A 12,486-nucleotide genomic window follows, 5' to 3' on the forward strand; every position below is an offset into this window, starting at 1 on the left:
ATGAGGTTAAGGAGAGAACAGTCAAGTGAAGTTAGAGAGGTAGTTAGGAGCGAGATCATGCAGCACTTAGTAGGCCGTGATAAGGATTTTAAAAGTTTTATGTGAAAGGAAGCCATTTGAATGGATGGAGAATGTAGGTGATGTGACACCTTTCTTTTTTTTTAATGGTATGCCAGCTACTATATGGAGAATAGACAAAGCTAAGAGTGGAAGCAGGGAGATTGGTTAAGACTTGGATTGGAGTAATGGTATTGAGGATGGAGAGAAATGCATTCGAGATACATTTTTGAGGTAGTCAAAATTGGCTTGATATGGGGAGTTAGGGGGATTCCCAGACTTCTAGCTTAACCTACTGACTGAGCCCCTGGAAGTGCTGTTTATTGAAATGGTAACTATTGTAGGGGAACATATTTGGAGGTGGAGGGAGATCAAGAACTCAATTTTGCACTTGCTCAATTTAAGATGCCTATGTCTCATCCAAATGAGGCAATCAAAAAGGCAGTTGGATATAGCTTCTAGATTTTAGGAGAATGTCAGCTACAGAAATCTAACTTAAGATTGCTGTGAAAAATTGCACCAGACTGAGGTTTGTAATAGCTGACCCCTGTGGTCCCATTGACCTGTCAGTTCCTGGTTCTACAGAACATATTCTATACAAATGTATTCCGTCTATTATTATTCTGAGGCCCAAGTTACCATGCAGCTGCCATCTTTTATAAATGGGGAAAATACCACCCTAAGCCTAAACCAACAGTTGATTTAAGCAAAGACACAAGCTGTACACACAGTAGCCAGATACAGTAGAAAGACCGCTCTGACTTAGGTCAGATCACACATAATTTTCCAGACATGTGAACTTTATTTACTTTGCTCAGTTAATGATTTACACTACAGTGGGGTTGATGTCTTAGCTCATCATTGATGAATGGCAAGGCTATGATGTTTAATCTTTTGGAAAGTACTCTATCGTGTGAAACTGGCAGTCTAGATGTCTATCAATAGTCAATCAAAACTGAATTTCTGGATCTGTGCCAGCCAACATTACCGTTTTGGCATTTCAATGAAACAGCTAAGCCTCTTAAAGGAGAGCAACTGCAGGTTTCTACAAGAGCATGCTGTCTATCAGTGGTGCATCCCTTGCTGAATGGAAAACGTGACTTTAATATATAAGTAGTTGGATGTAAAAACGTCATTTGCAAACTGGGATTGAGCCCTCTCTTCTTGCTGCCCTCATTTCTCCTGTGCATGCCCCTATGCTACCACTTGCTGTGGATTTTTCTCCTCCATTAAACAGGGGCCAAGTTGCTCATCTTTGCATCCCAGCACATTGTTGGTATTTATTGTGAAACGAATGAATAAACATACCTAATTTTCCAGACACGTGAACTTTACTTTGCTTAGTGATTTGTTCAGGGTCAACACAAGACTTGTCATCCTTTTTGTCTGCCAGCATCTAAACTTCCATCCTACATATGGAAATTCCCCATTTTATAAGCTTCTTGGGAATCAGCATGCCTTTTACTATAGAAGCTGAAATCCAGATATTTTCTCTGCTTCTCCATGTGACACTACAAATTAAATGTTCCCTGGACTTTAAATTGGTAGCCAGAGACACAGCAAAGTAGTCATGGAATAATTCAGTGACCACAGCAAATGCAGCAAGATAAGAGTTCTTAGAGCAACACCGGCTGCCATGATAGTCCAGGGTTCTGTGCCTGTGCCTTTAGTAATAAATGGTGACACCTAATCCTCAGCAGAGATGTCCTCACTGCACCAGGTTGTGTGGAATGACCGTGTGACAAAGGGTGACGTTCCAGTTGCCTAGTCTCCAAGCCTGATTCTCTAGGCCTCCTGATGCAAAACTACCTATACAGTAATTCTTTTAAGAAATTACTTTTCTCCTTAAATCTACCAAACCTAGATTTTGGTGTGTGCAAGTAAAAAAATCTGACTCATATAGTCATATAATAGCAGAGCTGAAGCTGTAACCCAGGGCTTTGAACTATGAATTCTAGCGTTCGTTTACATACAGATCTCTACTCTCCAACAACCCACATTTTCACATTACATATATCTCTAATCACCCTTTGTTCATCAAATTTATACTCTTAACATCAGTTGATTAATGAGTATTTCAAGCAACTGCACTGACAGTGGCCAGTGGAACATTGATTCAAATGCAGCAGTATCATTGTCTGTACAGCTGTTTATGTAATATTACATTTATCTTTGTATTTGTCTTTTATAGACATAAGTGGAAAATGAAAGTACTAAAGTCACTGAGAAAGAGGAAAATTATCAGACATGCTTTAAGCTGATCTTTAGCATTAGTAGAATGCTTATTGGACTAAAGCCAGGTGTGTTTTATTTATGAAGCAACAATTTAAGAGTATTTCATAACTGAAAACATTTCATCAGATATTATTTAAAACACAAAGTGATTTTGTTTTTACATCTCAGTAACAAGTTTGATTTCTATGTAAACCTTTGTGAACTTGCACAATTGGCAAAAGGCACCACATATACTCACCTGTGATACTGAGTGCATGCAAATAGCATGTAACAACTGTTCACCATCTCCTGTGATGGATGGACATACACAGAGCAAGGAAAAGACCTGATGCTTTATTTCCAATTTATCATCGTAGCCTTAAAAATAGGTTAAGGTTGTTCTTGTGTAATTAAGTTTGGAAATGCAGTACTGACCATAACCAGCAGATGTCAGAATGGGATAAGCCTAGTTTGAAAACAGGAGTTTCTGGAAGGACTGAAGGTTTTCTTTCTCTTCTGTGCTCAACACCCTCAGTCACACTGGCCTTTATTCCTTAAACACATCTGCTTTAACATTTTTTCAAAGTCTCCTCACTCTTTCCAGGCAAATTTCTAGTCGTCCAAGTCTTTAATATTACTTCCATAGGGAGCCCTCCCTGCTTCCTCTTCAACCCACCTGTCAGGGCTCCCCTATGCCATGTTCTCAGTTACCTGTATTTCACTCTCCTAGCAGTTTATGTAATATAATGAAGAAATTAGTGATGAAATTATGTACTATCTGACTCCTGTTAGACGGTCTCTTAAAGGTAGGTACCATGAATGAATTCTTCTCTGCTGTATCCCTCACCTCCCACAGTACCTGGCCCTCTGTAATCACTGAATAAATGTTTGTGAACGTGAACACCTCTACCAAATAGATTGTGAATATTTTTCTGGGACCTGGATGACAGGTGGTATCTGGAAAGTCAGTATTTTTTCATCTTCAACTCAGAAATTTATTCAGGCCCTTCTTTGTAAAAATATTATGTAGGACAGAAAAATGTGAGAGGTAGCACTTGCATTCAAGTAGTTTTCAGTAACAGGGGAAAGAAATGACAAAAATTTCCCCCCATAGTGATAATCCCTTCTACAGAATATCCAAGTTTTGATTCTGCTTACAAACTTCCTCTAGTGAAGAACAGCAACTTCTACAAATCAGTCCACTTTGGATAGTTGTGAACTCAAGAAGGAATCCTCCTCAGCTTTCCAAACATTTATCCTATCTGCCTTCTGGGACAATTATTCTTTGACACAATAACCCTTTTAGTTATTGAAAATAGCTCTTGGACTCTTGACTATAGGTATTCTCAAGAATAAGCACCTTTAATTAAAAAAAATTATTTCCAGACTCTTAGTACTCAACTACCAAACTCTACTCTGGCAAGTTGGCTATTCTTGAAGCATCTATTAGATCTGGAGACCTTAATGTTGTAATTTTATTACTGTAATCTAAAATTGCTTTCACTTTCAGTTTCGACTCTTATTCCCAAACCAGTCCAGAATTTCATAACTGGAAGAGACCTTAAAGTAATTCGTTTACTGGTTAATCAACATAGATCCAGGCCAGTTAAAATACATGGATGCTTTGGACTCCATCCAGCACAATTCTGATTCAGTAGGTCTTCTGTTTAATCTTCCCACATGATTTGGTGTGCGGCTTGTTTTGGAAAGTACCTCCAAACAAGATGCCTGACACAGCCTTACGCAACTTACTACTGGTGTTCTTTTCCCCGTCATACTTGAACCTCTCCTGTAGCAGGTAGCCTATCACAAAGAAAAATCTGGGCAGGAAAACCCTTCCAATCAGCCCTAGTATGCATTTAATTCCCAGGTACATCCAACAAGGGCGAAGAGAAAAGGAATTCCCAGGATGACGGTGAAGAGAGATCCCAGAATATAGTCATACATAAGGCATAGAAGACTGAGTCTAGACTAGGGCAGGTCCGAAAGCTCCAGGAAAAACTTATTCAGTAAGATGAAATAGCGTATCTAATGAAACTGAACATTGCGAGCAATTTAGACAAATGGCAAAACGTTTAGTTGATTTAGTGGTGAATTAGTAGAAAACTAAGCCTAGGAAAAACAAAAAGATGTATAGGAAATGAAAACAACAAAGAGCACCTGGAGTTCTAATAAAATTAATGAAAATCACATTAATAAATACATTAGAAGGAAGAAACATGTGAATAATGGAAGTAAAGGAAGGAGAGAGACCTAAACCCTTAGACATGGAGAAGCCAGTAGGCAATGTCTAAAACAGAAAAATCATCAAGTAACAATACAATCATGTTACTTAGAGGCATGAGGTAAGTCAAATACAATTAGCTATAAAGAGGTGAATGTAGTTGCATTGTCTCTGTGAAGAAGATTAAAGACAGTTCCCTTCCCCAGCAAACTTGGAGAACTACTTGACTTACAAAATATACTGTTTTTTCTTTTGGTGATATTTACGTATCTTCAGCATTAAGCAGTAATGATGCCTTTCATGAAGGTTGCTTAACAGTACAAGGTCACTTCATCAGGATTAGCAAATTCCAAAACAAGATGAACTCAATTTCATGCCGTTGTAATAATCACAATATTATGGCAGTCTCACCAGTGATTGTTGATTTGCAGCAAAAAGCAGGTTAAGAAGAAAAAAAAAATCCCAATTTTCTTAACTGGTATTTATTAGAAATATAGACTAATGGTCCTGTGCTTAAATGTTGTTGCAGCTGTGTGCTGGCTTCCATAAAACATAACTAGTCATAAGGAGCTCTTCAATGAATACATTCCAGACAGAAGTAAAAAGGTCAACAGAAATGACTGACAAGACAGGGCTACTGCAGACATAATTCTCTTATATAATTAATACTTGCTAGAAAATGGAATTTGACATTATTTACAATTACACCAAAATTCATGGAGGCTGAATATTACAGGCATAAGAAAAAAATGTCTTTTTAAACTTTTCAAATAGTTTTCTATTTTAGCTATGAATGTCAGTTACCACAACCAAACTTGTTCTTAATGTCCATTCAATCAAAGAGTCTCTTAAGATCTTTCTGGGCCTATTCATTTGCAGATTCATTTGCAGAGTAGAAACTGTAATCAGGTTATTCATATCATGCATTCACATGTGATGTCCAATCTTTATATGCTGTCCAATTTCTTTAAGATAAAAGGAGCTGAAAAGAAAATTTGTTTCCATTAGCTCACAAGTGACATTATGAAATTATAAGATTGGGCATAAACCTTACAGGTTTAGATCAATACATTTTTTAAAAACAGATCCAAGTGATGGCCAACCCTCTGCCTGCACTACCCAGCAAAAGAGACTCAGTCTTTCCAGGTGATTCATTTCAGTGTCCTGCAGCTAAAACTATTATAAAGTTCATTCATACATTATATGAAATCTTTTCTCCAAGTTGTTCTACCTTGGGGACACAAAGAGTAAATCCAAACCTCTTTCAAATGATAATCCTACACTCTTGTGATTAACAGTCAAAGGCAAAAAACACTAGAAGAAACAAACTGGCATTTTTTACCTTTAAAAATGCATTTAAAAGAAGGCAAAATGTGAGGGTGGGGACACAACAACGAACTGGGGAACCAGAAGAGCCAGGCGCACATTGTGATTCCCCCACTGATTAGCTACCTATCACCTATGCCCCCCAGATCACATATGGTACGGCTCTACTTCAACGTAAGAGCCTTTTAGGATAGTGTAGGTAAAAACGTCTAGAAAACTAGGAAGTGCTTGTCATAAGTATCTAAAGAAGTGATATTATTGCCTTGTGTAAAATGCTTTGGCCAAAACAAGTACATGAAAAGATGCTCGACATCACTAATCATTAGGGCAATGCAAACCAAAACTACGATGAGATACCTATTGGCATGTATGCTATCAAAAAAACTGGTGGCAAGGACATGGAAAAATTGGAACCTTTGTTGCCACTGTTGGTGGGAATGTAAAATGGTACAGCTGCTGTGGAACACAGAATGGTGGTTCCTCAAAAAATTAAAAAGAGATATTTGTGTGATGTTCACAGCACCATTACTCACAGAAGTTAAAACATAGAAGCAACCCAAGTGTCCAAAGACTGATGAGTGGATAAACAAAATATGGTATACAATGGAATATCATTCAGCCGTAAAAAGGAAAGAAATTCTGACATATGCTACAACATGGATGAACCTTAGGACATCATGCTAAGGGAAATGAGCCAGTTATGAAAAGACGAATGCTGTGTGGTTCCACCTGTATGGGGTGCTTAAGAGCTCTGGAGATGGATGACGCGACGGCCGCACATCCTGGATGTATCTAATGTCACTACACTGTACACTTAAAAAATAGTTAAGATGGTAAATTTTATTTTATGTACATCTTGCCATAACTTTAAAAACTGGGAAAAACCAGCTGTGACAAAGAGCTGCCAGCATCTTTTCTCAATACTCATACTAAATTAAAAAAACATTTTGTTAATATTATACTGAAGATACTGAGATCTGCCAGAAAATGACAGTCTGCAGCATGTCCAGTCTTTTCTACTAATTCTTATCATAAAAAAAAAAAAATCCATCAAGTGAATGGAAAAACAAAATGAGGCATACCCATCAGTGGAATATTAATCAGTAATGAATAGAAAGGAAATAAAAATACGTGGAAGGCAATAACAATACATGCTATAATATGAATGAACCTTGAAAACATGCAAAGTGAAATACGCCAGACACAAAAGGCTACATATTGTAGATTGGTGGTTGCCAAGGGCTGGGGCCAGGGAGAACTAGGGTTTGACAGCTAAGGGCATGAGTTCCTTTTAAAGGGAAAGAAAATGATCTAAAACAGATTGTGGTGATGGTTGCATAAACTGACTGTACTAAGAAACCACTGAACTGTACACTTTAAAATGGGTTAACTGCATAATGTGTGAATTCTACCTCAATCTAAAAGTGATAATACAGAACAGTAATCTATACTTAAAAAAAAAATTCGTATCAAATACAAAGGTCACTGAGAAGAACTAAATATTTTACTGACAGCTAAGTCAACAAAAAATACTAAGTGGAGGAAATAAGTTGGGAGTTGCAAAAAGCTGTTGAAGAAGCAGGACGATTTGGGAGTTTCTGTTTCCCAGGGCTCCCTATTCCAGGGAAACAGAGTAATACCACTGGCAGTGAACGGGGCACCAATTAAGGGAGACCTGCCCTCAGTGAGCTCTGGGCTAGGCCCAATACGAGTTTCTACAGGATGAATTTGGCATGGTCTTTATTTACTTAATCGTCCCTGCCTCTCCACTCAGACCTGCCAGCAATATACAAGGAATAATGAAGAGTACTGAACCGAGAACGAGAGGGGGGCGAGTCACTTCTGAGATTCAAATCTAAAACTAGTTCTAATATTTAATGTGCTTGTATCTCATATCTTGCACTCCCCTTTGAAATTAACAAATGGGATGTACAAAATCTTAGGCCTCAAAGCGCTATAATCAAGATCAGGTAATAAGTTTCTGCTAAATGTAAAATCAAATAACCCCTCAGGTATTATCATTAAATCCTACAGACTCATACCCTTTTCTTCTCTTTCCCCCCCCAAAGCAATTTTTAATTTACCTACTGTACAAATAAACAAAAAAAGAAATTGGATCACTAAGGTGAGCACTGAAGTAAGGGATCCTGGTATCGCGTTAAGAGGTCTGGATTCCAGATCAGGATCATTCACTGAATTGCTCAATGACCTTGAGCCTGCCATTCCTCTACTGTAGATCTCAGTTTCTGCCTGCAAAACGAAGGAACTGCTCTGGATTATAACCCTCGTGGGTCTGATTCAAATGCTCTTAAAGTAGGGCGAGGCCGGACAATCAGCCACGCAGTCCCGGCCACCACGTGCAGTTCAGGACCCGACTCTTAACCAGCAGCCTCTAAGGCGCACAAGCGCCCGCTGCCCTAGACGCGCCCGTCCCTGACTCCGTGCTACCGCTCAGCTCAGATCACCAGCCCCCAAAGGCCGGCAGGACCAGAGCTGGGCGGGCGGTGTCGGTGGGCTCCCTGCTGGTCACAGTTACAGCCTGGAAGGACACTCACTGACTCGCAGCAGGGCCACATAGATGAGGAAGTTCCGAATAGACGAAATTACGTCCTCGCGCATCTTTCGTTTCATCTCCTCCGGGTCCAGCTTCGGCGCGAGACCCTCGATACGGAACATCGCGGCGCTACCACACTAGCTTCCACCTGCCGCGGTCTGCTACTCGCAGCTGTAGCCTCGCACCCGGAAGTCGGCTCAACACCATTTCCGGTCCCCGTCCCTCATTTTCGCGCGCGGCAATGGGAGCCTGGAGGGACAATCCTCATACTGACCAAGAGGTTCTCAAAGAGGGCTGCCGGAAGGGGGCGGCCACAATCTTAGTAACAGGTTCCTCCAACCTGTGTATTTGATGACTTCTGTTTTGAACTGGGAGCGCTAAGCTTTGAAGTACTTTTATGCCCCGGAGTGGGTGCACATAGGCACCACCATAGACAGTGATGGTAGCTGACATTTACTGAGTACTCAGCACAGCCCTCCCCTACGCATTAGATGTTAAAATCTTCATTTACTCGATGAAAAAATTGAAGCACAAAAATCTTTAAAACAACAATTTGCCCAAATGTACTTTAAAATACCTCGGGGGCAAAACAAGTTTTAGAAAGACAAGTTTAAATATGTTCAACATTTTGCCGATGAGAAGAGGGCGTTTCAGAAACCAGGTGCACTGCTTAAAGTCATTCTGCTAATGAAGGGCAGAGGCAGCGTTCTAATGCAGCTAATGTCAAGGTAAAATCTCTTCCCCCTGAACCCCACTGCTCCTCTGTTAGTCTTTAACAGTTAGTGCCTGCCTGGATGGGCATCCCTGGAGTCAGAAGGTAGGAGCTTCATGCAACGACTTCCTGTCAGAATCATAACAGTACTGCCCCAAATTATGCTTGCCAAATAGCCATATATAATTCTTAGACATGAACCAGATGACTGAACTGCTCAAAGAATGTTCCTTCTTGAATGCATATTGCATAGCGACAATGGATTTTGGAAAAATTAGGACGGTAATTTACAATGGGAGCAACTGATAACTATAAGAATTGCCACCCACCTTCCTCATTGACCGAATGTAAGACATTGGGGCGAGAAAGGGAACACATCTTTGTATTCAAGCTTTAGTAACCTTGCATCTATAATTCATATGGTGGAATAGCAGAGGCAGCTCTGGAATGGGAGGGGCTGAATGCCAAGTTAGAGCCTCCATCTAACACTTTGAGAGTGTTTAGAAAGCCTGCACTGATGCTGGAAAGCAGAAGGTACTGTGGAAAGAACCAGGACAGGAAGATTGGAGACATGGCTTCTAGATCTGGCACTGACACTACTTAGCCACGTGACGAGGGACAAGTCTGTTTCACTGCTACTTCTTTTCTTTAGCTGTAAAGGAGGGAGATATCATTAAATGCTCTTAAGAGTCCATTTCAGTTCTAGCCGTGTATGCAACTTGAAATCTAGGACATTCTGGTCTGGAGTGTACAGATAATCAAAATATTATCAAATGTGGTGAGATATCAAAACAGATAGCGTGTGCATTTTCTATGGTAGGAAGAATATAACAATAAGGCATATCTCATCCATCTGAATAGTGAGGCAAAATGGATTGGCAAGGAATGAGTTATGTGATTCCAGCAACCTATATCCCTAATGCTGGCCAACTTTAAATAAACATTTCTCATATAGAACTACCAATTTTTTTCTTTACTGAGATGCTTTTGTGTAATTTACTTCGATTCACTGAGAACCGAAGAGGGAGAAATTAGCAAAATATCATGTTTCTTGGTGAAAAGAACAGATTTTTAGCATTTAAATTTTATTCATCCAATGCTAAGCAGCACCTGTTTAGTTGATAGGTGATGTGGTGGTAAATGGTTGGCCTGTTAAATGGCAACAGTATTCTCATAGAAAGTTCTGGTGCTTGCCTGACCACCTATAGAGAGACAGGAAGAAAGTGGATGGAAATATAGAGCAGCTGTGTCTTGAGGTGAGGAATAGGTTCTGGATAAAGTCTAAGAGGGTGAACATTTCCTGTATCAGAAATGTTCATCCTTCTTGCATGGCTCGAACAATTATAACAGAGGAAACTCATTAAAAGAGGTTAAGCCCCTTCATCTTTTTTTATTTTTATTCTTTGGCAGGCAGGTGGTGGTATTGTCCAATTATGGTTGATTTAAGTGAGGCAAATTGAGAGAACGTACTTTAGGAAGTTAACACTGCAGTGAGCTGTTTCATGTATTGGATCCCCTTTCCTTTTTTTTTCCTCATTGGAATGAAGAAGTGTTGGGCCTAATCTTTAAAATCCCTTGCAGCTCTAAGATACTGAAATTATGTGTTCATCTTTCCCGTTCTCTGTAACTTTGCACTAAAGGCTAAAAGCAAAGGATTCCCCATGATTTCCCAAGAAAAGCAAAAATAAAAAGTATGCATGAATAATTTAATATTGATATTTGTATTATTTAGTCTGAGCACAGGAGAAATGGGAGGTGATGTCATAGCCTGTCTTGTTTTTCATTTCAATCCCAAGGGAGACTTAGGAACCATTTCTTTTGCCTTGACTTCCCAGACAGTACTGCACACGAACATTCAATGTGTACAACCTTCCCATAAGAGAATTAAGTGCTTTAATTTTCATCATTGGGAGGAATTTGTATTTGTAAAGTCAGAGATTGACAGATGACTCACAACCAAGGAATAAGGAATAATTTCAACATATAATCACAGGAACCTGTGTTTTCTAATTTATAGGGAACTGCAAGCTTTGGGTATTGAATACTTCAACCCCTTCATTTGACATATGAGGAAACTGAGGCCCAGAGAGAAGTTAATTAGAGGTAGAGCTAGTTGGCACTAGGGCTCCTAGTTCAGCCTTTTTTCCAGTCACATCTTGCAGCTTTCAATATTGATGAATATTCTCATTGATAACCCTCCCCTCAGAGGTAAGAATTGGAAAAATAGGGCATTGTTCAACCCCATTTTGGGAGGGACAGGATAAAGGGTGCCTGCTATTTGTCAACAAGCTGAGGGCAGCCCTTCTTTCAATGTTTCCACACCCATCACTAGTAGTTAACCTAGGCTGTGTTATTTTCTAGCTCCACCCTCTCCTTCCTCATTCCTTTAGGAGGTGTACACAATACGGGGTTCCCAAAATAAACTTGGCTTTGAAGGCCACTCAGAGCCGAAGATGAATGAAACAAAAGTTAGGACAAGAAAAGGACACTTGCGATCTTAGTAAGGATTGCTCTTTGTTAGATGTTAATTGGAGTCCTCACCTAGCAGATGGGATAACTTACTTCTAGAAACCATTGCCCAATGAGTGGCATCTTCAGGAAGAGGGACCTTTTGAACCTTAAAGGGTGAGTAGAATTTTGATAACCTTCATCTCATTGTCATTTGCTTTCTATACTTCCTGTTCTCTGTTCTAATTTTTAGGGCTCTGTTGTTTGGATGATTGATTCATAAACGTTGGATCTCTTTCCAAGTAGACTGTAAGCACCATGAATTCAAGGAACATACATTTTAATCCTCCAAACAACTGAGCATGGGTGTTTAAAAATGGTGAAACCTCAAAAAGTACTCTCTGAGTGGATGAATGAATGAATGAATGAATTTCATGTCTGCTAACCTTTAGAATTAAAAAATTGGTAGCTTTGTATATTAGGTTGAATGGAAATTGTCCCCCAAAGAAATGTATTTAAAATTCTACATAATATTTTATATAGGTACTTATTCTCACTGTTTTTGTACAACTTGTTTTTGTTTGCCTAAATAAAAATCATTTAAATAACTTTAACATATCTTAGAGCAAAGTTAAACAATGAACTTTAAAATTTACTTGCTTTATTTAAAGCAACATAATTAAATTAAACCCATATTATATTAAAAAAATAATTTAAAAAATTGATATTAGAGAGAGGGGAAGGGAAAGACAAAAAGGGGAAGAGAACACATGAATGTGAGAGAGAAACATTGATCAGCTGCCTTCCCTACACGCCCTGGCTGGGAAACGAACCTGTAACCCAGGCCTGTGACCTGACTGGGAATCAAAGCAGCAATCTTCCAGTTTGAGGGATGATGCCCAACCAACTGAACCACACCAGCCAGGGCACTCATATTACACTTTTAATAAC

The 12,486-nt window shown here is 39.3% G+C and overlaps 2 protein-coding genes across 2 annotated transcripts in view; one reads left to right on the top strand and one right to left on the bottom strand.

The window, feature by feature from the left end:
• Positions 1–4,961: 4,961 nt before the first annotated feature.
• TOMM5 (translocase of outer mitochondrial membrane 5) lies at positions 4,962–8,583 on the bottom strand. Its single transcript, XM_090275924.1, has 2 exons — positions 8,377–8,583; positions 4,962–5,477 (listed from the first exon to the last, which is right to left on the bottom strand). The coding sequence occupies exons 1-2, from the start codon at positions 8,495–8,497 to the stop codon at positions 5,443–5,445; spliced, it is 156 nt and encodes a 51-aa protein (XP_090132050.1). The 5' UTR covers positions 8,498–8,583; the 3' UTR covers positions 4,962–5,442.
• A 2,963-nt stretch (positions 8,584–11,546) lies between these two features.
• The window catches only part of FRMPD1 (FERM and PDZ domain containing 1), a 126,040-nt gene continuing 125,100 nt past the window's right edge, over positions 11,547–12,486 (top strand). The window contains exon 1 of the mRNA XM_090274435.1: positions 11,547–11,712. The gene's annotated coding sequence lies outside the window, so the exon portion shown is untranslated. The remainder of the gene's footprint in view (positions 11,713–12,486) is intronic.

The sequence above is a fragment of the Furipterus horrens genome, unplaced genomic scaffold (assembly GCF_987537825.1).
Source record: "Furipterus horrens unplaced genomic scaffold, mFurHor1.1.pri manual_scaffold_4, whole genome shotgun sequence".
Lineage (NCBI taxonomy): Eukaryota > Metazoa > Chordata > Mammalia > Chiroptera > Furipteridae > Furipterus > Furipterus horrens.

Bases quoted from the DNA above. Each gene is read 5' to 3' on its own strand.
- TOMM5 (XM_090275924.1), bottom strand. From the start codon at position 8,497: ATGTTCCGTATCGAGGGTCTCGCGCCGAAGCTGGACCCGGAGGAGATG. The intron at 5,478-8,376 runs GTGAGTGTCCTT...TTTTCTTTTCAG, and splicing joins TGTGGCCCTGCTGCGAGTCA to CTCCTTTTATCTTAAAGAAA.